Source organism: Equus asinus, chromosome 9 (genome assembly GCF_041296235.1).
Source record: "Equus asinus isolate D_3611 breed Donkey chromosome 9, EquAss-T2T_v2, whole genome shotgun sequence".
Taxonomy (NCBI): domain Eukaryota; kingdom Metazoa; phylum Chordata; class Mammalia; order Perissodactyla; family Equidae; genus Equus; species Equus asinus.
This window is the reverse complement of record NC_091798.1, coordinates 5,008,214-5,033,400: the sequence shown is the minus strand read 5'-3', so window position 1 is coordinate 5,033,400 and position 25,187 is coordinate 5,008,214. Positions and strand designations below refer to the sequence as shown.

Here is a 25,187-nt window from a genome sequence, read left to right as displayed (position 1 = left end):
TCCCCTCAGCACATAGTTGTATATTTCAGCTGTAGGTCCTTCTGGTTGTGGCATGTGGGACACTGCCTCAGCATGGCCTGATGAGCGGTGCCATGTCCATGCCCAGGATCTAAAGTGGTGAAACCCTGGGCCGCCTAAGCAGAGCGCATGAACTTAACCACTCGGCCACGGGTCTGGCCCCTAAAATGTATTTCTTACAATGGGAGATGGTAAAAAAAAAAAAAAAGCTTTAAAAACATCGCTTTTGATACTTAAGGTTTTCAAAGAGGCAGCCAGCAGAGAACCCAATCCCTCTCCTCAGGCTCTGATCTCGCCTAGGAAGGGACCATTTAGGACAGACAACTTAAGAGGGACTCAGAACTGGAAGGCGTCTTAGACTTCCACCTGACGCAGGGTCTCCCTCTGAACAGCTCCGGCCTTGTAGCTTCTGTCTCAATAAGCAGGTCCTGGCAAGCTCACTAGCTTTCAAGACATCCTGTGTCAAGGGTGGACAACTCTGGCTGGCAGAAAGTTCTTTCTGACCTCAAGTGGAAATCTATGTCCTTGCAGATGTCTCCAGAACTACACAGTAAGTATCACCTTCTGTGTGCACTGGTTAGTCACCATGGCACTACTACGAGTATTAAACGGGGGCAATGTGGGTAGTAAACACAGCCCAGTACTTGTTCTTGGTAGACACTCAATAAACAGTAGCCATCCTCATCTTTGGGAGTCCTTCAAATACCTGGAGACACCTCTCACAGCACTCAGTCTTCTCTTTCCTAAGGCTAAGCATCCCCAAGATATCAAATGATTAAGTTTTCAGACCCTTTCATACTGAGATATGTCAATGTTGCTCTTCAAGAGTCTCAGCAGAACAATTCAGAAACAGTGAGTAGAGAGTAAAATAGACACATGGATTCCTTTGACCTAGTCTATAAATTTCTCCCACTACGCTTTAGAGGACAGCTCATGGGGAGCACTGGGGGGACAACCGAAGCCTTTGACCGGCTGCAGCTCCAGGGCTTCTTAGTCTTGGGTTATGCTCTAGGATTTCATATTTGTTCCAGTTATTTTGTCACGTTAACCACATCAGATTCATTTCCTCCTGCTGGGACTATTCTGAATCTTGAACATCTGGGCTACTCTTGTCTGCAAATCTTAGGACATGATTTCTATGACTCAGAATTTAGGAACTGAGAAAGGGTTGTAGAGGACACCCAGCTGAACCTCCCATCAACCCAACCTCTCTCCTACATCACCCACGCATCTTATAACTTGTTCCTCAAAGAAAAACAACAGTGAAAATATTTACTTTTCTTATGTTAAGATAGAAACAGACTGATGCAAATATAAGCTGGTAAATGTTGGGATTTAACAAAGTTTATTTGAATAATGAAGTAGAGCAGGAAACCTCCTCTGGGAATTGAAGTTTAATAACTTTGCTTTAGGTACTAACAGAGGTATGAGAAGCTAATATATATGAATATATTTACCTTGCGTTTATTTGCTTCTTTGACTACTACCCTGTTTATATTTGCAAAGTCTCAAAATTCATTAGATTTGTTCTCAGTGTTAAAAAAATTTAAAGCACAATTAGTCATGGTTGAATACCTAAACAGTATTTCATCACAACACAAGGGAAGTGACTCCAGATCCATGGACTTCTGAGTGAAGCCAATAGCATCAAGCCCTGGATAAAGGTGCAGAGCATGGTGAGGGCGGAGGGGGCGCTTTCACCCTTAGCGGGGCAGCGAGCCACACCCTGAGGGGGAGGCTGGCCCCCGGGGTTCCACATGCCTGCTCTTAATTCTGGCCTGTACTGCTTCATCTTGTCCACAGGGTTTCACCAGCGACTACACTGGTTCAAGGTCTTGCTGAAATCACAGTACACAAGTTCAGTGTAACTGTTAGAAAAGTAAACTATAATAGTAGCAATGGGCGTAGACGTGAAGTTTACTATTAATTTCTAAACAAATAACTAACGTGAAAACATGGAATCTATTTATGTAGAGGACTATCTTACAAACGGATGAGGTTACCCAGAAAATTAAAACAGAGCAATTAAATTCAAAAGGCGATCTCCTTTTGGCTCTAAGTTTTTGGTAAAGGAAAAAAGGGAAATAAGATAAATTTCAAAGAATTCATTAATAATAATTAAATTTTTTGCTAAAATAAGCTTTTCTCTGGAATTAAAATCACATGAGAAGTTTTCATCAATGTTTCTGGGAAAGAGACATTGAGTAAGAGTTGATTATTATCTTTTATTCCCTACAATTAAAAGAGCCTTTAAAAAAGTTAAGTAATTCATGTTATTAAAAAAAAATCAACACATAAAAGCACAATAAGGAGGGAAAAACATCAGTCGAAATTCTACTAAATTAAAAATAAGCACCATTAATATTTTGGTGACCACCCTTTTATTTATACATAAATGTGTACATACACACACACACACACACTTTCTCTCTTTCTAAATGGGATCATGAAAATTGTCGGCTCTGAAGAGCGGTTTTGACTGAAGGCACAGAAATAATATCAAATGAACAACTGCAGTATCAACCCTCCACGAAAGCCAGTGGGAGAAGGGTTGGACTAAGACACGGATCTAAGATCTCTGACTTAGATCTAAGTGACGCAGGCATTTATGGAACTGAAATATTACTTTGATTACTGACATGTAACATGTCTACTGAGCATTCTCTAAAATATCTGCTGCACGAACTGAGCATCTGGCAGACTGTGAGCGGCAGGCAGCAAGGTGACCACTAAATTACTTAATGAGTCTCTGAAAGTGCCCTGAGCGCCACTACTCGCTGTGATTGGCTTTAGCTCATTTGTGAAGATTTTAAGAAGCGGGCTTACATTGTCATCTAGTCTAATGGGTCAGGATGGGAGTAAGCAAAAGAGGTGATCACAGGTGAAATAAATATTTCCCTCTGAACTGAGGTTTGAATCGTAGGCACTCACAGAGCTCCTATGATTCTGTTTTCTATTTCATGGAAGAAAATTACATTCATTTGCCAAATGATGAAGGCACACGGCCATCTTATTCACAGGACTTTGAAGGAATCTCAGTGGATTTGCTGGGCTGACATTTATTGAGCACTTACTATGTACCAGGCACCGTGCTAAGCACTTTATGTGCTAATTCTCATAACACCCCTAAGATGCACTCCTATCATTATCCATGTTGGGGGTGACTAAAATGAGCATCGGCTCAGTAAAACTGCCCAGTCTCACAAGCAAAAACTGGAGGAGTGGGGAGTCACATCTGGTATGTCTGTCTCTAGAATCTGAGCAGTTAATGCTGTGCTGGGCTGAAGTGAAAATGTGTCAGCTGGGCCCAACGGAAGCAGCTAGCTGTTGACCTGGTGGGGGAGGCCGACACTACCTATCTGAAGGCTGAAGAACACCAAGTGACCACGACATCTTCCCAATAGGTGACAGGTCAGGGATGCCAAAGGGCACTTTATAAATAAATATCTAGCCAAGAGATCAGGTGAGAGGGAATAAAACCATGTCATTGCAAGTGGCGGTTACTTGCCCACTATCTCCACAGCTGGACGATGGGCATTCAATGATACCAATCACATGAGTTTGATTGGTTATCATTAATCAATTAAAACGCCAGGACATAAGTGAATATGGAGAGCACATGAATTCTCTACCTGTAACAATTTAGGTTCAAAATTGGGTAGTGTCCCAGGATTGCTTTCACCTCAAATTAGTTTTCATGAATACTGGTAAAAGAAATGAGTGAATAATATCCTACGGTAAATGCCCAAAATTTAAAATACAACAAATAAAACCTTTAAAAAGCCTTTTCTATACCTTACCCTGTGGAAAGCTACTCTTGGGAAATCACGGGATTAAAATGAACCTTACTAGTCATCTGGCCCAATTTTCCATCCTCTGAAAAACCACCTACCTACAGCAGCCCTGCCAGGTGACATCTGGCTTCTGCCTGTCTTACTAGTCCTGGGCACTCCCACTCTCACTCCCACAACAGACCCCTCCCTGGGGAGCAGCCTCACTGACGGATGTTGTTCCTCTGAGTCCTCCCCTTTCACCTCACTTTGCCCCACGGAAATACAGTTTACACTTATTTTCTCTCCCCCTCAACGGTCTTCCTCATATTTGGAAACAGCAGGTCTTCCTGATTGCTTCTTTCTTGCAGGCTAAACATCCAAGTCACTGTTCTGTGACCACAGGCCCGGGTGCCAGGTTCCACCACAAGCTAAGTGTGTAAGACTCCAGGTAAAGTGTGATGAGCACCTAGTGAAGAGGGACTCCTGTCAATGATCAGGACACGGACATTCTTCACATCCTACGACTGTACTGCTTCCCTTGGCATTTGTATGACATTGATGATTCCCCCTAGGCTTTTGGCTAATGAAAGCCCCTAGATCTTTTCTCAACTGACCTATTGTTGCTGAACAAGGTGAACTCCCAATCTGTGTTACTGGTTAAAAATACATGTTGGTGAAATAAATTATTTTGCTAGCTATGATCCCATCAGGATCAGCATGAAACTGGTGGAAGCCAATTCTCACCATCTTTACAAAAATTACTCTACATAATTTTCTTGGGATCATCTGGCACATGCAATCCAAAAAACAATTTGTTACTTACTCATTAGCATTCAAGCTAGCTGTGGCTCTGATGATCATGTAGCAGAGCGTGAGAGCACTGAGGAGGCCAAAACTGGCAATAATAAACCACTCTTCTGTTGACAAAGGAAAGGGAGGAAATCACTCTGGGGAGAAGGCTTAAGTCAAATCGATGTCAACATTTCCCTCAAATGCCACGAAGCAGACGTCAGCAGAGGTGTAGGCCAAGACTGGCCCAAGGAAGTGAAGCAGGAGGAGGTTTGCCACAGAGCTACTAACTGGAGAAGGTTAGTGGAAGTAGTGGTGAAAGCTGCAAGGGAGAAAGGAAAGCACGGCCCAAACGTTTCTTCCAGTTAAGGTCCTAAGGTTTGTGAGGAGTGTGGCCACTAAAAAGTGTGTAGTAAAATATGTAGATAAAATTGCACATGGACGTAGGTTTTTTAATTATTAATTTACGTGACAGTAAAGTAGACTACCCAGGCTTATACCCTTGCCTTCTTCATTTTGTCACTTCCGCATGGTTGTGTCGCTCATTCTTAGAGAAAGGCTTAGAAATATGGAGTAGTGGTTCCCAAAGGTCTTGTGGGTATTCCACCCCGTCCACGGGCTAGCCTTCCATGGCGTTGACGTACACGTTCTCTTCTCTCATGCTTGGGCTTACTTATAGTTTGTACTTTAAAAAGACATCTTATTGGTGTCTTCTGGAAAGGACCACCCTCCACAACCCCACCGCTGGGAAGCAGCACTGGCTGTTCTGGCTTTGTCAAGCACCAGCAGGAAGGGTAGGTGGGTCACAAGCTCTGGTACACAGAATGCTAAGGGCTTTTATCTAGTCTCTCTCTAGGTCCAGGAGGTCCATTAACATTCTCCCATAACTTTTCAAAGTCTGTATTCTCAAGGTAACATTCTAAAAATGTTTACTGAGAACCTCAAAAATACCCTGAGAATCAATCTGATTTCCTAAAAAGTCTTAAATACAAAATATTTCCTAGAGTATACACTAAGTAGGGCTGGTTTAACAACATGTCACACATTAAAATTCCCTATATATCTGTAATAAGGCAGAGAGAAAAAATGTACACTTGGAATGCCAAATATTTATGTGCAAAACCTGTGTATAACATGGGTGTTTCTCAATCTGGTTTCCATTAATCTTACAACTATGCAAAACTGTGTGTGCCAAGGAATTTTTCTAGAAAAAGGTCATTATTCTTTCATTGGATTGTAAAGGTAGAGATCTTCAAAAGCTTAAGAACTGTTCTTCAGGATTCCGAGTTGTTCTATGAGCGTTTCTCCGCCCACCTTGGTTTCTATCATTAAAATGCTCAGCAAACTCTCTCTTTTTGGCTAACAGTGCAGACACTCCTTCTTAGATCATAAATTCCTCATCAGTAGTGTGAGTTTATAACGTTTTTATTTAAGTCAAAATGAAGATTCAAGAACCCATACAAAACCCATCACTTTTACCCACAAGGAATTTAGGTTAGGAAAAATGTATATTGGTATTTAAAAAAATTAAGAGATGACTGGTCATCAATATCAAGAAGCTTAATACAGCATTCTTTCTTTTTTTTTTTCTTTGAGACTTTTATATATGATAAGCAGACTTTTAGAACTTCAATTATGTCCCTGTTTCTGAATTTTGAACATACCATACATATATTCATGGCATTTCAGTTATAAACACCAGTAACCAAAGAGAAGTAAACACCGTTAAGTAAACACCCAATGGGCCCAGGGGTATTTTAACAGCAATCCACTGCAGCTGGAGTCTGGCAGCCTCTGTCTCCCCCGTGTGCATTAGCACAGTGCCTGGCACTCACTGGATGCTGCTGAAGGCACTGCAGCTGGAGTCTGGCGGCCTCTGTCTCCCCTGTGTGTATTAGCACAGTGCCTGGCACTCACTGGATGCTGGCTGAAGGCACTGCAGTTGCCATGGCACTACAGAGCTTTGAGGGAAAAGTAGAGGGAGCTTTGGTCTAATTTAACCACATGAATTTCATTTATTAACATGTAAATTCTGCTAAAGGTGAGCAATTTGATATACGAAGTAGTATTTTTTATCATCAAAACGTAAGATTTTGAAAGAACATTTCTATATAAAATATAATGGGGTCGTAGGTGCTCAATGAATGTCGATCAATGAAGGACACTCAGTAATACACAAACAACCTTGGTCTCCTTTATTACTACTAGACCAACTGTAAAAATCTAGACCATAAAACCTAAATGTCAAAGCAGGAAAACATGAACTCTTGTTAAAACAAATCACTGGGAAATTAAGAAAAGAGTCAAACTATATCAAAGAATAGCCTTTTATTTTATAACTGAATGAAGCCTCCTTGAATTTGGACAAATGGCAGACTAAAACCTGGGAAATCATTCTCTAGTAATAATTTTTGGTTGGGTGAACACATGGACACTTCAACTGAACAGACCACATGAGTCTTGCTGTGTGAAGGGAAATACCTTCTGTGACAGCGTCCCCCTTTCACTGACTCCCAGAATTAGGCAGAGTCCCATGAGGCCCTGCGTTCAAAGCTACAGGCAAGCAACAGCGTGTACTGGAAAAGGCAGCACCAGAGTGGTGACAGGAAGACGGGGTGAAGGTTGTTAGATGAAAAAATAACACATAAAGAATGGAATTGAAGAAAACAGCTGGCTTGTTACGGGGTGAACGTCAACAGGGCCCACACACACGCCTGCCAGCCCACTCATGCGGCTCTTCGGCATGGCAATCAGACACTCGGAGCGCTGCTTCTCTTCTCATCAACAGTTCAACAACCGCGACATTCATAACTAGCCCAGAGCATTTTTTTTTTTGGCTGAGGAAGATTCTTCCTCACCTAACATCCATGCTGATCTTCCTCTATTTTTTAGTATGTGGGCCGCCAGCACAGCATGACCGCTAACAGAGCAGTGAAGGTCTGTACCCAGGAACCAAACCTGGGCTGCTGAAGCGGAGTGTGCCGAACTTAACCACTAGGCCACCAGGGCCAGCCCCCAGAGCCTTTTTTAACGCAGATTACTCTTTGGCTTTTCTCCCACCTAGTGCACAATGATACCAAAGAGGTAAATGCCAAGATACCAAATTACATAAAAAGTGCAAAATAAGGTGAGCAGCAACAGGGCATCTCAACTGTTCCTAAAATGGTGAATTTCTGGGTTCAAATGCTGGATTCATTTTTTCTAGGTGGGCTGCAGCCTGGGAACTAGAGAGCACCGTGCTCAGTTATACAACACAGTCGAGACACTGCCGAGGCCCTGAGTCACATCTCAACACGCCTGTGTGCAGTGCAACCATTTCAAAACAGGTATATAAACAGCTACTAGGATAAACCTCTGAACGACCACCGCCAAACGGCAGCTATTCCTGTTATAGTTACACACAAATACACAAGCTCCTTATTGTAAAGAAAGTTTCATCATTTCAAATATCTGTGTTAACAAAGGTATCCATTGCTTTCTCAGTTACAGACTAAGTCGTGTCCTGGTGACTGCCTCACATCTCCTCTGGAGCAGTCATCATACACCAAACATGAGCAGGAGATCCGCCTGTGCCTGGGCACGGGCCCACTTACTTGTTACTGCAATGTTGATCTCCCCTGTCCTGGGAGTGAGCTCCCCATCCTGAGGAAGAGGCGAGATCCCCGAAGTTCGAAGTGGTTCCAGGCCAAGGGAGTTGTCGCTGGTGAGGTCACCTAGGGCTGATCTTCGGTTAACTGCTTGGGTTCTGGTGAGCCTTTCCATGTCAAACGCCACGTTATCAGTACATGGCAAATTTGGCTGCAAAACAGTTCCAGATTAAAAGTACTTGTAAGAATAACAAATCTTTCTATAAAATTCTAAATGTTTGACACCCTGTTGAAGACTTTTAAGTTTTTCCATGTGAATTCCTCTCATTTCTCTCCCCACCTACCCTTTTCATTCTCACCCAAGTTTTTCTTTAAAAGAAAGAGATGATATCCTCCAAAAAATGGCACAAAGGAAAACCAAACTCCATTGCAGAAGTGAGAAAACTGGATACTTCATCTTTATACAGAAATGACAACCTTCTGTGGACATGGCTCACAGGCAGAGAGATTTATTAACATTAGTGGAGGGCTGGCAAACAGCAAAGTGTATCACTTTGGCTCTTACGTTAACGTTGAGTGACAGAAGCTAAGATAAAATACTCTTTCATCCTATTAACTTCTCTGTTAATGTCCCATTTATCTGGTAGTGAGTTTTGAAATATCTTCTACCTTTAAACACAAGTAGAGCACACAACCAAGAGCAGATCAGTGTTGAAAAGACTTTTGAACTGTAAAAACTAGCTGTTTCAAAACCTAAGCATCTACTCATGAAGGGAGAGGATTAGAGCTGCCTTGGGAACAAAGCTTAACAACTAGAAAGTGGCTATGACAGTATTCTGATGTAACACTACGGATATGTGGTTTCCCTAGCAACCTTTGGCTCTCTTAGCTGACAGCAGACAGCACATTAGAAGCAGAGCTGGGAAGGCTGGCTGAGAGAAGCCAGCAGAGAAGTGAGGGCCCACCAAACCCAGACAATGGCTGCCTGGGCAAGAGTCTGTTCTAGGTCACTCTACAGGCCAGTGAAAAAATACAGGACAGTGCAAGACCTGATGCTTACAATGACATCTGTTAGAGGAGGTTTATTATGCTAACTATATTTAAGGAACCATGATAGGTTATATTTTAGAAGGATTTTCATTAAAAACAATCAAACAAAATAAACAAAAAAACAAACAACAACCAAGAAGGCTAGAGGCAACAAAAGAGGCTAAGTTAATATTTTCCAAAGAGTCTACTACGTGCCAGGCATTATGGCAGATGTTCTAAGTTAAACTCCCCAACTGGGGTGACTTTGCCTCCCAGGGGACATTTGGCAATGTATGGAGACGTTAGTGATTGTGTGACCAGGGTGACATGCTACTGGCATTTAGTAGTAGAGGCCAGGGATGCTGCTAGACAGCCTGCGATGCAGAGGACAACCCCACCAGAAGGAATTATCCCGTCCAAAGTGTCAGTGGTGTTGAGGTGGAGAAACCTGTGTTAAACTATGATGTCACTGATGTGATCCCTGGAGATGGAGGATAAATGGGTGGTTACTGCCCAACTGGACTGCACCTAAACTGTCATCTGACAGCATATTTCAAATAGGACTATTTAGATCTTCTTTGGGTTGCAAAGCTAAAATGCAGAATTTATCTGTTGGGTCAAACTAACCTTTCTGCTCCATAAGGAGATTATTTTCACTTTTTTTGAGACCAGAAAGTATTTTATTTTCCTCTAAAAAGCAATAATCCTGGATATATACCTCTCTTGAGGAAGAAACTATAAGAAGTCTCCAAGGTCCTCGGTCAGTCAGCATGGGCTTTCCCGAAAGAGCCGAAGCTCTACACAGCACCTGACTCAAGCCCTGCCAGGCTATGAAAGGTGGGCACAGGGCTGGCACTGCCCACCTCCACTGCCTGCAACTGACCAACGCCCAGGAGAGCAAAGCCAAATTCAAGAGCAAGGAACATGAGTGATGACAGCTTTACATTGTGCTGAATGCAAAAAAAATTTACTATTGGACCAGAGCCAAGTTTATATTTTATCCCTTTATTTTTTTTTAAAAAAGATACTGGAATAAAGGAAGATCACATTCTTCTCCCCGCCTCAGTTCTTCCCCACACACCCAGCACCTAGGAGAAGCAGCTTTCAAGAGGACAAGCACAGCTCTCTCTGTCCTCCTCCAGGAGTTCCCTGAGAGGGGCTGGGCTTTTTAAGTGTCCCAGAAGAGAGGCGCTGCTAGACTAACAGGCTACATGGCAAAGGAAGCCAGCGCTTTCTCGTGAGACTTAACCGTCTCCTTGGACTATGTTTAACAGGTTACACTTAGAGATGACACTACACGAAAGTAGTAACAAAATAGGAAACATACCACAATTCCCAGGGCCTTCAAAATATTAAGTTTGCACATAGGGCAGGTACAGTGTTCACTAAGCCAGGGATCCACGCAGGATTTGTGGAAAACATGCCTATAAAAAAATGGAGAATTGTATCACAAATTATATACTGAAAAACTGTTAGGCCAAAACCAAGGAAATGACATTTTTAGTTAGTCCATTTCCCCTCCTTTTAGGACATGTTCACAAGTCCCAAGAGGCAAATACTGGGGATGTCGTAAAGGCAGTTAGCAGAGAACTGAACCCGATCTTACAGCGACAGCACTGTATAATGAGAACCGAGAAGCAGTGTTTGGTTGTTTGGTCTTTTTATTCCACCAAATTCCAAAAAAGATTTGAGAGAATTTATTAAGAATGAAGATAATGAATCGTATCTTATAAATCAGTTATGTTTTCCATAACAGCTGAAGTAGAAAAATGGAATTTCAAAAAGATATTAAACAAGGGTTAAATGAAAAGAGCTCTCTGTATAACTATTAATCAGTTTCATGGAACTCTGTTTAAATGTCATTTAAAACATTGTTTAAACCTTTTAAAAGACTTCTAAGTAACCTATGTTAAATGTTTGTCAAGTTAGGGGTAGTCGCGGCTATTTTTAGGGGTGACCTGGGCTTGGGAAGCAGACAATGCTCAGCCAGCAGTTTTCAGCTAAAATGTTACGGTGAGAGAGAGCATGGGTGCTGATTTTCTCTCATTCAGGAGAGTAGAAAGTCACCTTGGTGGGACTAGAAACAAGTCAGTCATGGAGGGACTTGTATTCTTATAAGAGACTCGTGCCCTTTGGAAGGGAGAAAAGACTTTGAGGGAGCTGCAGAAATAATTTCTCAAGCTCAAGCAGCCCCAGAGGAGCTCTGAGAAGCTGAAAGTAAGCCACGTGGAAGCCCCAAAGTCCTACCAAACAGGGATAGACATTCCCAGCACCTTTGGAGGAACCAGAATCGGAATCATGGGATAAGATCAAAGAAACTTTGAGAAAGATACCAAATTGAACCGTGGTATGCCTTTAAAGCTTTCATTGTTAATTTATAATTTATATATAGCTGGCTAAAAATGCAGTTTTGATATAAAAAAGAGGTCTAGAAAACTCAGTTTTAATTGAGATTTGGAAGAAAAATTCGTGCTTACAGCTTCAACCTGAACAAAACATACCCACCCACCTTTCACCACTTGGTGGCCTTGTACCAATTTCTTTGAGGTAAGAATAACGATCTTGAAGACTAAATTAACAATCTAGTCTGAAACTTGCAGATAATGCATAAACCAGAACCTCATTATCCCTGAAGGCTTTTATACAAACCTGAAGGTTTTTACTTAAGGGATCAAAGTCATCGACCCATTGGCGAGACTGAATTCATTTAGCGCACCAAAGGCACTGTCACATCTGCTTCTTGGTCCTCATATCCTCACACGAGAGTGCTCCAGTAGGGAGACGAAGGCCTCTACTACAGGACGCTACTGAAGAGGCATTCTCAGAGCACAGCTGTCAGACTACAGCCAGCTAACAAAGACTAGAACAAGGATTTTAATCCTTTCTGGGGATATACATCCCTTTAGGGTCTGACAGAGATGACAGATCCTCCTCCTTACGAGGGCACCTCTGCCTAATATCTGGCATATGTTTTCGGGAGGCCTATGGACCCCTGAGGGTTAGGTCAGTGTTGGGTGGGAGTAGGTGACTGGGAAAATGCTCTAGTTCTATGTAGGGTGGACAACGGACTTCGGCCAAGTGAAAGAAGAGAGAAGGTTTTGTGATCTCTGAAGGGGCTGCTTTGGTGGTGGTCGGGGTGGGGATGGGGGCGACAGCTGACTCTCACCAGCTGTTTGTGGAGGCCGTGGTTTAAGCCAGCAGCAGACCTACGGGACAGTGCTTTGGCTCTGGCCCTCCCACTCTCACCAGTGTTCTTGCTTCCCCCTCTTCTTACTGTCCTGACTTTCTTTTCTATTACTGTTGATTCAGAAAGAACAAAATGGTATAATCCCATATTCAATTTTTAAAGCTGCATGAGTTGTGTGTTCTCTGCTTATCTATTCCTTTAACTTTAGTTATAAATGGGTTTTTCTTATGTTGGGGTTCTTAATTGCTTCCTTGCAGATTCGTTGATCTGAAAGAATGTGTTTGGCCCTCTGCTGTGGGAACTGTAAAGAGGGACAACAAAGACTAACTGGTCCTCAGGGACAAAGTGAGAATGCCTCCCTTCCTTGGCTGACTCAAAATCCGAAAGAAATATTTCTTTCTTTAAAAAAATCTTTTCCTTTTGACTCATCCGTCCACCCCATTCATTGCTTTCTTACCCCAGACTCCACGCCAGTCAGCTAACTGCCCTCCTTCCCACACTCCCCACTCTGACGAGGCCATCTTTCCAGATTCCCCAACAGTCCAGCTTTTGTACCCTACCTGGAGACCAGCAGTCTAATTCCCACAGCACATCCTTCTCTTGTGAAAACAAAACCGAGCCTCTTTTCTCTTGACCCAGGGGCCCTTGTGGCACCAGCCCACCGCCCTCCTCAGGTTGCTGCTGGGGTTGTGGTGAGGAGCTGCCCTGCACTTGTTGCTTCTTTCTTTCATCACCACTCTCGTGACTCTCTTGCTTCTATTTCCTCAGCTGTTTCAACAAGCATGACGTAGCCCTTCCCTTCCTCCTAGGCAAAGTCCTGCTACTGCACGGTCTGAGCCTCGGTAAACTGCCCTCCTGACTCCTCGCTGTCTCCCGGAAAGCTGTAGGGTGGGGAGGAGCAGGGAAGGCTCTGTGTAATCTACTTCATGCGCTGTGTGGAGCAGTGAGTGAGAAACCGTACGTGGAATACTCAGAAAAGCACCAAGGCCATGCGAATGAACAGTTATCATTTAACACACACCCGGCAAAGTAACGTTCACGTTTCCCACAATATCCCAATAAATGGTCGGAACACCCGAGCAGCCCAGCACCAGAGAGCCTCCTACTAGCCTACAGGTAAACCACAAGGACCCAGACACCTCAGAGGGCGGCACCGGGGGCCAGCCAGACCTTGAAAAGCCCCTTCCTGCTGTTCTAAAAGACTCAAATCATAAAAGTACACACAAAGCAGAAAAGGGCCCAGCATATGTAGGGCTCAGTGGTATACCGGGACAGAAGGCAGGTGATGTGTTGAGGAACAGAGAAACGTGAAAAGGACAAGTATATCAGAGCTTCACCAAAAAAGCCCTTTATTCCTGTAAGAAATACTTTGGGATGCAGAATGCAAAACGTATAGAACATAAAAGGAATAAACCAATAACAACGAAATACAGTACCCTCTCTCCTTCCTACTTCCCACCCACGCCATAAACTAGAGAATGACCAGAACAATGGCTGGGGGTGGGGTGAGATGCCTACACTGAAGGAGTTGTTTTCACAGCTCTGCAGCCTCTTGGTGCCATGAAAGAACCTGGCAAATATAAAAGGACCCAGGATTATTAAAGGTCAGAGACAAGCACTCTCTCTCCCTGGGTGGGACTGACAGCAGGTGCTGTTTAAACAGGCCCTCCCTCGGAAGCGAGGGCCTCACAGAAATGCCTCACCCACAGCCTGATGACTGACCCACTGAGCCCCACAGTGGCATCTTAGACATACGTTCATCCAAGCTGCTGCACTCTATTTCTGCAAAGTTTTTAACCACTAAAACATTCTGGGGGCTGGGCCCGTGGCTGAGTGGTTAGGTTTGTGCACTTGGCTTTGGTAGCCCAGGGTTCACCAGTTCAGATCCTGAGCGCAGACCTAGCACTGTTCATCAAGCCATGCTGAGGTGGTATCCCACACAGCAGAGCCGGAAGGACCTACAACTAGAATATATAACTATGTAGTGGGGGGCTTCGGGGAGAAGAAGAAAAAAAATATAAGATTGGCAACAGATGTTAGCTCAGGGCCAATCTTTAAAAAAAAAAAATTTCTGTGGCTGACCTTTAAATAAAAGAGGTCTAAATAAGGTGACAGTTTTTTAGTTTCTAAGATGTGTTGGCTAACATCCAAAAGATGATCAACTGTAATCAACTGACACAAGCAGGAGGTCCCAAGGCAATGCCAACTGTCATCTGTGCACTGTAAATTAACGTGACAGAAGATGAGGAGTAAAGGTCATGCAGCAAAAAGCCAGCACTCCATGAGAGGCTTGCCCTCTCCAGACAGAAAGTCTCAGTTCAGTCTCCAGAGAGGCCTGTTCAAATGAGGGAAAGACAGACACGAGCCACCTGGGCTCTTCTTCTTCCCTTCCTGAGGTGAAGACGGACAGTGACTGTGGATGCTTTTAAAAGTCTGGCTGTGCAGCGAGAGAAAGATAATCTGTGTATGACTCCACTCATATGAGGAATTTAAAACTATGGACCAAGAACAGTTTAGTGGATACCAGGGGAAAGGTGGGGTGGGGGGTGGGCACAAAGGGTGAAGTGGTGCACCTACAACATGACTGACAAACATTAATGTACAATTGAAATTTCACAAGATTGTAACCTATCAATAACTCAATAAAAAAACAAACAAACAAACAAAAAAAAAACGATCGTCTTGCTTTCCCTGTTCTCTGGGGAAACTTGAAAAAAAAAAATCTGGCTGTGAAGCAGGAAGCTGGAGGGTAGTACTGGAGATGGGTTTGAGAGTTATGAAAACTGGAATTGGAAATGCTTGAAAGTGATAAAATGCTGTAAGTAAGACAGAAAGAACAAAAACTGGAGGGAGCAGATAGTCAACAGAGCAAAGTCCTGGAGGAAGGGAAGGACTGGCATGCAGAGGTCCAGGTGGGAAGAGCACAGAATAAAGGAGGCCTCCTCCTCTGTCCTGACAGGAGGGAAGGCTGTAAGAGTGAGTCTGGAGGCTTTGGGTCAGGAAGCTAAGAGAACTTCAATTGTCTAACAGCCGTTACTTTCTCTGTGAAGCTGATGGTGAAGTTATCTGCTGAGGGTGAGGAAGAAAGAGATGAGTTAAGGTATTTAAGAACAAATATGCCCAGAAGTGCTGCTGTGAGGAACAGAGAGAGCTGACCAGGCAAAGAGAAGGGCTCTGTGCAGTGCCCCAGGCACAGCTGGGTCCACCAGAGCCCACGGGTGGCAAGCAGCTGGCAGAACTGTCAGGCAATGAGCTAAAGGAAGACAGCAGAGGCACACCTTGGCTTGGTTTCAAAGACAGCAGACAAAGAGCAAGGGCAAGGTATCCCAGGCAGAGGGAACAAAGTCAGCAGCAGCACAAGGCAACAGTTAATCTGAAGGTACTTGACAAGAACTCATTGGAAATAAGAGTGTTGGAGAAGATTTGGAGTAAAGATGAATATTTGTGTGAAGCTATCCTCTAGGTCAGTGGTCCTCAACTGGAGGCATTTGTGCTTGTCACAGCTGTGTGTGGGGACCTATTGGCATCTACTGCTTGGAGCCAGGATTCTGCTAAATATCCTGCAACGCACAGGATAGCCCCCTCCCCAAAGAACTGTCTGGTCCCAAATGTCAACAATGCTAAGGCTGAAAAACCCTGCTCTGGGTCAAAAGTTGTCAACTCAGGTCCCACAGAGCATTGCTCAATGTGAAGGTTAATTTCTACTACACCTGAGAATCATGCTGTTGCTACCACTTCAGTTTTGCTGAGCAGGCTATGCAATATAGTTTAGAGAAAGCTACAGCTTACTGAGACTCCAGATGTTAAGAGTAAGAAACATCAAACCGCTCCAAAGCAAAAGGGGAAGTCTGATACACAGGCAGGGCAGGCATGAGCAGTGCCTTAACCACGGGTGCAAAGAAATGCTGTTAAGTTTACCAAAATTATGATATTCAAACGCAGACCACAAACACAAAGGTTGAGACCACTCTTCTGGTGGTAGGTACAGCTATAGAAATGGCTAAGATCAACCAAAGTTTGGGACCTCAATGGAGGGTGTGGCCTTGCAGCATCAGAAGCACGCAGATACTTATTAAAAATAAACATGCCCGGCTCCACTTGGGATGTGTTTCTGAAAGCTCTCCACTGGCCCCGAGGTAGTCAGATTTGGAAAGCACTGGACCAAACTCAGAAAAAAAGGAGAACTCAAAATGAAGCTGTGGAAAAGCCAATGCTTAGGGGACAGAGAGGATGGGGAGGAAACTTCCCACAATAACCTATTTCCTGCCGACGCTCCCTGGGAAGACACTTTGATTTAGGAATAACCAGGAATTGTTTGGAGGCCTTTGTTCTTAGGTCCCAGACAGTTCTGGGAGGCCCTGCACTGAAATGGGAAGACAGCGAATTTGGGGAGACCGGGCTTCCTCCTGGTCATTCCGGTGTCAAAAGAAATCTGTGCAGATGAAAACATTTTCTAAAATCAGGTAAGAGCTGATGATGCTTTATAAAACATCCTACTGATCCTTTTCCTAATTGGTATGTATATTTCCTTTAGCCTCATGTTTTAGACTGTAAGTGACTACAGCTGAAGAAAAACTGGTTATTACATAATTTAATTTTCCATAGAAGAGCTTATATTGAGTTTTATAGATTTTCCTTTATATGTAAACTAGAATGACTTGACTTCTAGAATCTTGGTTTTCTGTTTCAGTATATAGAATTACTCTTAACTTCTACTATTTTTTTAAAAAACCAGAACTTTCTAGGCTCAAAATAGATTACTTTGTGAATAAGTAAAGTAATACCGGTAGCCTCATGGAGACACTTACTAATTATTTTATTCATGCACACGCTCTGCATTATCGGAAGGCTGACGCTGTGTGGATGTGTTTTAAAGGAGAGGGGAGAAGGAAGAGGAAAAAATCTTTGATTTCAGGCTTCTCAATAGGTGGTTTCATATTTTTCCAGTTAGCACTCAGAACTGTGTATCTTACTGTTTCACATCCCCAGCTTGGGACAGCACCATGGGAAAAATCAACAATGTGCTTATGAAGCAAATGTGCTCTTTTCAGGGCATCAAGTTCAGGAGAACACCCTCCTTTGGGAAGGAGGTATGTGGCCTCATGTAAGAAGTACCAACATTAAAGGCAGACCTTCATATCGGCTCTGCCATTTCTGAATTGTGTGACTCCAGCAGCTACTATTGGTTTCACTACTCTTCACTGCACAATGGGGAGAAAAACACTAACCCTCTTACAGGAGAGAGAAACGTAAACTGCACAGAGCAGAGTCCCCGACGAGGAGCAGGCATGCAGCACATATCAGTCCTCCCGACTGTGCATAACCCAGGTTCACAAAAAGACTTACTCCAAGTCCCTAGAGTTCTGGTCCCCAGAGCCAAGCGAACACTGATGAGGCTTTACTGGATGGCCTAGTGATGTACTCTGATTTAAGAAGGAGAGGAACAGCAGATAGTTCTGAAACCCACAGAAGTCAGAGCATTAAAAACTTTTCACATTAATGACCTTAGGCTGTGGATGTGTCCAGAGTTTGTGCCCTGTGTTTCTCATATAGAGAAAGGCTTGTGCAATCAGTTCTTGCTGAGGGAGCACGGCTCACTGTGAACTGCAACTCCTGCTATGTACACTGTGCAGCTGGGCCTCTGCCTGCCAGAAAACCACCGAGTAGTTCTCAAAAGCAAGGGAGCGACCCACTCTGAAAGGGAGACATACAAACTACGTTAGCATCATTCTTTTTTAACGAAGGAAGCTGACATACTTGCAGGGGAGAATCCGGACAACGTCATTCTGCTTATAGCTCTCTATGCAGACTGCGCAATGATCAAAGTCTGGGTCTGTTTCCTGAAATGAAAAGCACAGGGACAAAAGCCATACGCTAAGGTTAAAAGTACATAAATGGAGGAGATACAACCTAGCTAAGAATTTTCCTGTGGCAACTATGGTAAACAAGTGACTATAAAGTGAAAGGTTAAAAAAAACTTAATGTTTCCATGGGCTTAACTATAAAAATTACATCTAAGCCAATCTATTTTGTTTTTAAACTGTGTTGTGACAAGTAATACTAATTCTGTTTGTGAAACTTCTTAGAAGTCAGAATTCTAATTTTTATCAAGATTCAAATCAGCTATCACCTTGGACCACTCTGATACCCTCTCCCCACCACTGCTGCATCACTACTCGGGTCTAATGGGTCACAGTGCACACCCCTCCACAGTTTGGGTACTCATTAGGAGGCTCATCTGACCACATGGCTAAGTACAGGCAGCAGAGATGATGAGCCCCCAAAAGACTGCTATCTGGAGACCTGCCCCAAGGATGGGAGCTGCGCATCTGGTCACAGATTTGGGGTAGAGAACAGCCATTGGCTCAGCTCAGTACTGGGTCCTTATCAAGTATCACTCAGAGTAAGTGATTTCCTTCCTCCTCTTGACTGAGGAGGCGGTTCCCCTGAACTGTCATGAAACAGAGCACTACCAGGAACCTAAGCCAGGAAAGGTGAGACTCTTTGCTGTGCCATTGTCACTTAGACTGAAACTCAGTGGAACAACTCTTGGCAGGTGCAAGAGGTACAAACTAAGAAGGTGTTGGTTTTAACAAGGAAAGGGTTTTGTGCTAGCCTGGGGTAGGTCAGACCAGCTCCAGGGAATTTCAAATCAACGTGACAACTGAAAGCCCACCAGGCCAAGAAAGCACTGACACAGCGACCACTTCCCTCTGGTTGCAGTACCGCTTACATTCTCTGCCAGAGTGTCTACTTTCTTCTTTCCTTAGTGTACAGTCAAGTTCACTGAAAATGTCTCCACTTTCCGGAGCAGTGTCAAAGAAAACTAGCTGTGGTGGTGTTAAGGCAGTGGGAATAAAAACGAGTAAAGTCGAGAAAGTGGTAAAACTTAGGAGGACAGAAAATCATCGAAATTATCCTTGCAGATTCTTTTTTTAAAATATTAGAGTTGGGCGTGGGGTAGAAGACAGTTTTGCTTTTACGCCTTCAGAGATGCAGTATTTTCACTTTGGATAACCTTGGATGTATCAAATGGAGGTGTAACTTTAAGCTGCTGTTCTGTCTTACAGAGCAGAAGCAGGGCTCTGCCGTAACTTGAGAGCCTACTGGGGAATGGTGGTGGGCGGGCTCAGCCGTAGCCTGTCACTGCCTCTGGTTCTGCGCCCCCTAGCCACCAGGCCCAATCCTGACTCACTGTGCCCTTCTTTCAAACTGCTCAGCACAGAAAGCACCTTGTTGACTGACACTCCCTTGAAATGTGGGTCTCCAGTTCTCCATTTAATTGGTGAAGGAATAAAAACACAAAGGAGATGTGGCAAAGTCTCAGGAAGCATAGGAAGAGAATGCATATTCCTGTCTACTTAGTGCATCAACTGCCCCATTAGAGTTCTTCCCTTTAAAAGTATGCTAGGTTTTAGCAGAACGCTGTTGAACAGCACAGCCAGCGTAACTATAAGCAGCCCGGTGAAGCAAATAATGGCAAGAGCCTTTAAAGTCCAGGAAAGTTAGAGAACTGTATGGAAGGCCTCCAAATGACAGGCACACTAAGAATAAGATTTCAAAGAGACACTGGTTTAAAATGCAGCATTATATAGTACACTTAGAGAAAAATAATACTCTAACAAAGGAGACACGGATGATTAGTGCATATTCTCTCCCAACAACTCAAAAGCAAAACTACTTTTTATTTTACTATGTTTTTTGATGAGGAAGATTGGTCCTGAGCTAACATCTGCCGCCAATCTTCCTCTTTTTGCTTGAGGAAGACTGTCCCCGAGCTAACATCTATGCTAATCTTCCTCTATTTTTCGTACATGGGATGCCACCACTGCATGGCTTGATGAGTAATGTGTAACTCTATGTCTGGGATCTGAACCTGTGAACCCCAGGCCACCAAGTGACCTTTATCACTACACCACTGGGCTGGCCCCTTACTTTTTATTTTTATAGTGTTAGAAGTTATTTCATTACTGTACCTTATCGCCCTTTTTTACTGTTCTGGTTGTCAATTTGCTGATGGCTTTCTTGGCTGCATCTCCAAGACGACGCTGTAAAAATTGCAAAGAAAAACAGACATACAAGTGCAAGATCTCTGGATGATGTTCTTTATTTTAAAATAATTATATGTATAAAGTCCCTATTGTCTTACATCATTCTCCATGTCATATCATATGGGAGGATTCTAAAAAAGCTATTAAAAAATTAGAAAAACTGGCAGTTTTCCCATAGATTCAGATTCTGGTTGAATAATTAAAAGGTGCACACAGTGAAAAAGCCAGGTGTTATAACTACTACTGCATTTTGTAGTTAATAAACATTTGAAGTATTACAGCATTATCAAAATCTACTTCTTGTATATGTCAGACACTATTAGATGTATAACTCTGTCTTAGTAAAAGGACACTTCAAAGCCCCTTGAAATTGTTTATCCTACCACCATCTGCTATGATAATGCTCTTTGATCTAGGAAGGTGCACTGACCTTCCAGAGGTGAGTTATGCTCATTTATCTGAGAGGGTCAAGTCAGGGAATCTCTAAGGCTGGATTTAACCAACATTTTACCAGCTATTGCTAGCATCGCTAGACACCAAGGACCCAAAGACAAAAAGACAGTGTACCCTTCATCTTGAAAAGCCAACTGAATTGGGGAACAGACTAGTAAACACATTTTAATAGGACATTGTAGAGCAGAGCATGCCCAAGTGATGTGGCAGCACAAAGGAGGCCACCTAACGCAGGCAGCGGGGCTCAGGCAGAGGAGGAACATCAGGGAAGGCTCTGAGGAAACGATGCCTGAGCTAAGACTTGGACAACTGAGTAGGAAGGAGTTAGATAAGGAAAGCATAGGCATCCTTTCTGGACAAAAGAATAGTCAAGTAAAGACAAATAGGTAGGATGCACAGGGATGTGAAAGAAATTATAGTTTGATATACCTAGGCTGAGTATATATTTTATTGTTCAAATACAATGCTCTGAGAGTCAGAGAGCCCTATTAACAATTACCCTGGGAAAACAGGTGCAAACAGGCACTGGGACAGATGGTCACCCTACACATAACCAGATCCTGAACTGTGAGCAGAGGAGGTGCTGAGGCTGAAGGAAATTGTGGGGGCTATCCTCAGGATAAAAAAAATCATAAAAACATAAAAATTTTAGGGGAATTTAAAAATACACAGAAGAAAACAATAATTTAATGAACCTCTAAGTATCCACCATCCAGCTTCAAGTGTCAATATTTTACCCATATTTTCATCTGTAAGAGGGAACCCCTTTTTATGGTGCTGGAGGATTTCAAAGCACATCACAAGCATTGAATTATTTCACCCATAGAGTCTTCATTACATCTCTCTAATAGATATGGGCTTTGATTGGTGCCGTCTTATCTAACAAAACCAACAATAATTAATCAACAATATCAAATACTCAGACTATACTACAATATCCCTAGTTGTCTCCAGAACGGCTTATTTGAATCAGGATACAAAGGATACAGAGCCTTTGGTTGCTATGCCTCTCAAGTCTCTTTTAACCTGCAAGAATCCCCTCTATCATATATATATATATAACTGCCTTAGGGAGATATAGTTGACCTAAAATAAACTGCAAATATTTAAAGTGCATAATCTGATGTTTTGACATGACCCATGAAACCATCTTAAATTAAGATCAAGACAGTGTATCTTATCTATCATCCCGGCAACTTCCTTGTGCCTCTTCCTAATCCCCTCTTCCCATCACCCTTTCACCCTATCCCCCATGACCCACTTTCTGCTACTATAGTTTGTATTTTTGAGTTTTACATAAATGAAATGATACAGTATGAACTATTTTGTGTATGGTTTCTTTCATTTAGCATAATTATCTTGAAATTAATCCATGTGGTTCCATGTATCAACATTTCATTTCTTTCTTATGCTATGTAGTATCCCGTTATATAGATACACCGAAATTTATTTTTCACCTGTTGATGGGACATTTGTATTGTTTTCCAGTTTTTGGCTGCAATGAATAAAGCTGAAAACAACATTTTTTACTTACACAAGTCCCTGTTAAGGACGTATGTTTTTTCCTCCAGGGTAAATACCTATGAAGTAGGGAAGACTAGCTAACATGGTAGGCGTGTTTGACTTTTTAAGAGACTGCCAAAATGTTTTCCAAAGTGAGTGTACCATTTTACATTTCCACTAGCAGTGTATGAAAACCCAGTTCCTCCAATCCTCACCAACCCTTGATACGGCCAGTCTTCGTCATCTGATTGTAACCACTCTTAATAGGTGTGTAGAGGAATCTTGTTGTGGTTTTAATTTGCATTTCCCTAATTATGAGTGATGCTGAGTATATTTTCATGCACTTATTGGTCATCTGCATATCTTCTTGGGTGAAGTGTCTGTTCAAATTTTTTACCCATTTTTCTACTGAGTTTTTTGTCTTCCTATTGACGAGAGTATTTTACATATTCTAGATACAACTCCTTTTGCATATATTTTCTCTCACTCTGTGGCAGAAGTTTTTAATTTTGATGAATTATCAATTTTTCATTTGTGGATTGTACTCTGGTGTCATATCTAAGTAATTTTTGCCTATCGCAAGGTTACAAGATTTTCCGCTATTTTCTTTTCTAGAAGTTTTATCGTTGTAGGCTTTACATGTAGTTCTCTTATCTATTTTGAATTAATTTGGCATGGCATGAGATATTGTTTAAAGTTCTTTTTTTCGCCCATGATGTACAATTGTCTCAGCACCATTTGTTGAAAAGGCTGTCCTTTCTCCACTGAATTGCCTTTGTACATTTGGCAAAAATCAGATGCCCATAAATGTGTGGATCTAAGTCTGAACACTATTTTATACCATATATCTGTCTACCATTAAGCAAGTATCAGTCATGATTTCTGTAGCTTTTTAACAAACTTGAAATCAGGCAGTGTTAATCTTCCAACTTTTTCCTTCTTTTCCAACATCCTTTCAGTTGTTCTTGATCCTCTGCATTCCCCTAAGAATCTCAGGTTCAGCTTGTTAACTTCCACTTAAAAAGCCATCTGAGATCTATGTTGGGATTGCACTGAATGTGTAAAACAATTTGGGGAGAAGTGACATCTTAACAATATTGAGTCTTCCCTTGAACACCGTATCCTCCATCTATTTAGTTCTTGTTTAACTTCTCTCAGCAAAATTTTATGTGAATTTCACTGTACAGGTTCTTGCACATCTTTTATCAAATCTATTTCTAATAATTTCCTGTTTATGCTATTTCCTGTTTGATGCTAATGAAAACGGTATTTTTTTAAAAAAATTCAATTCTCATTCATTGCTTGTATAGAAATAAAATTGATTTTTGTATATTGATCTTATATCTCCCAATGTTGCTAAACTCATTTGTTAGTTCTAGCAGCTTGCTTACAGACTCCATCAAATTTTCTACATAGTCATTTATGAATGAAGATGGTTTTTACTTCTTCATTTCTAATATGGGTATAATGGTAACTGTCAGGTTTTCATAGACGCCTCTCATCAGGTTTAAGAAAGTTGCCTTTTATTCCTAGTTTGCTAAAAGTTTTAAAATCAAGAACAGATGTTAGATTTTGGCAAATTTTTTTCCGCGTGTATTGAGATTGTATGGGTTTCCTTTTTGTCTGATAATATGGTAAATTACAGTGATTAGATTTTTAATGTTAAATCAGCCTCGCATTCCTAGGATAAACACCACCTGGTCATGATGAATTAACCTTTTTACAACACCACCTGGTCATGATGAATTAACCTTTTTACATATTGTTGGATATGATTTGCTAAAATTTTGTTTAGAATTTTTGCATCTAGGTTCAAGAAGGATTCTGATCTGCAGTTTTCTGTTTTTGACTAGTTTTGGTATCAAGATGATGCTGGCTTTATAGAATGAAATGTTAGGTATTCCTGCCATTCCAATTTTCCATAGTTTGTGTAGAATTGCTATTATTTCTTCCTTAAATGTTTGGTAGAATTCACCAGAAACCATCTGCCTAGAGCTTTCTTTTTTTGGAAGATTTTAAACTACAAAGGCAATTTCCTTGATAGATATAGGGCTATTTAACTTATCTATTCATCTTGACTGAGCTCTGGTCTTTAGCCTTTCATGGAATTTGTCCATTTCACTGAAGTTGTCAAATTTATTAGCATAGAGTTGTTCACAATATTCCCCTATTATCCTTATAATCTGAGGTGATGTCATCTCTCTCATTTTTGATATTGCTAATTTGTGCCTGCTCTCTTTTTCTCCTGATGAGCTTGGCCAGAGGCTTATCAATTTTATTGATCTTCTCTAAGAACCAGATCCTGGAGTCATTGATTTTGTTCACCGACTGCTGCTCTGATCTTTATTGTTTCCTTTCTTCCGCTTACTTTGGGTTTAATTTGCTCTTCTTTCCCCAGTTTCTCAGGGTGTAAGCTGAGAGTGTTAATTTCAGACTTTTCATCTTTTTTCATACAGGCACTGCTTTAGTGGCATCTTCAACATTTTGATATATTATGTTTTCACCTTCACTCAGTTCAAATGACTTTCTAATTTCCCTTTTGACTTTATCCCATGGGTTATTTAGAGGTTAGTTTCTAAATATGTGAGAGTTTTCCAGAGATTTTCCAGTTATTGATTTCTAATTTAATTCCAAGTGATCAGAGAATATATTTTTTTATGACTTGAATCCTTTTAAACTTATTGAGACTTGTTTTATGGCTCAGAGTACACTTTACAAGAATGGTATTGTGCTTTTGTTGTAGTGCTTTATGAACGTCAATCAGATGAAGTTAACTGACTATGTCGTTCAAATCTTT

General features: G+C 42.0%; 1 protein-coding gene across 7 annotated transcripts in view; it reads right to left on the bottom strand.

Annotated features, from left to right (window-relative positions):
• RNF130 (ring finger protein 130) overlaps positions 1–25,187 on the bottom strand; it is a 115,089-nt gene that overhangs the window by 34,427 nt on the left and 55,475 nt on the right. For 2 of the 7 annotated variants that reach the window (XM_070516908.1, XM_070516910.1), the window contains exons 4-7: positions 20,360–20,431; positions 18,141–18,223; positions 10,524–10,620; positions 8,174–8,378 (exon numbers count right to left, since the gene is read on the bottom strand). In XM_070516908.1, coding sequence (XP_070373009.1) covers positions 8,174–8,378; positions 10,524–10,620; positions 18,141–18,223; positions 20,360–20,431 — 457 coding nt within the window. Of the gene's footprint in view, positions 1–1,348; positions 4,258–4,614; positions 4,709–8,173; positions 8,379–10,523; positions 10,621–18,140; positions 18,224–20,359; positions 20,432–25,187 lie in introns of those variants that run through there. The other 5 variants (XM_044777137.2, XM_070516907.1, XM_070516906.1 and 2 more) reach the window with 5 other exon arrangements.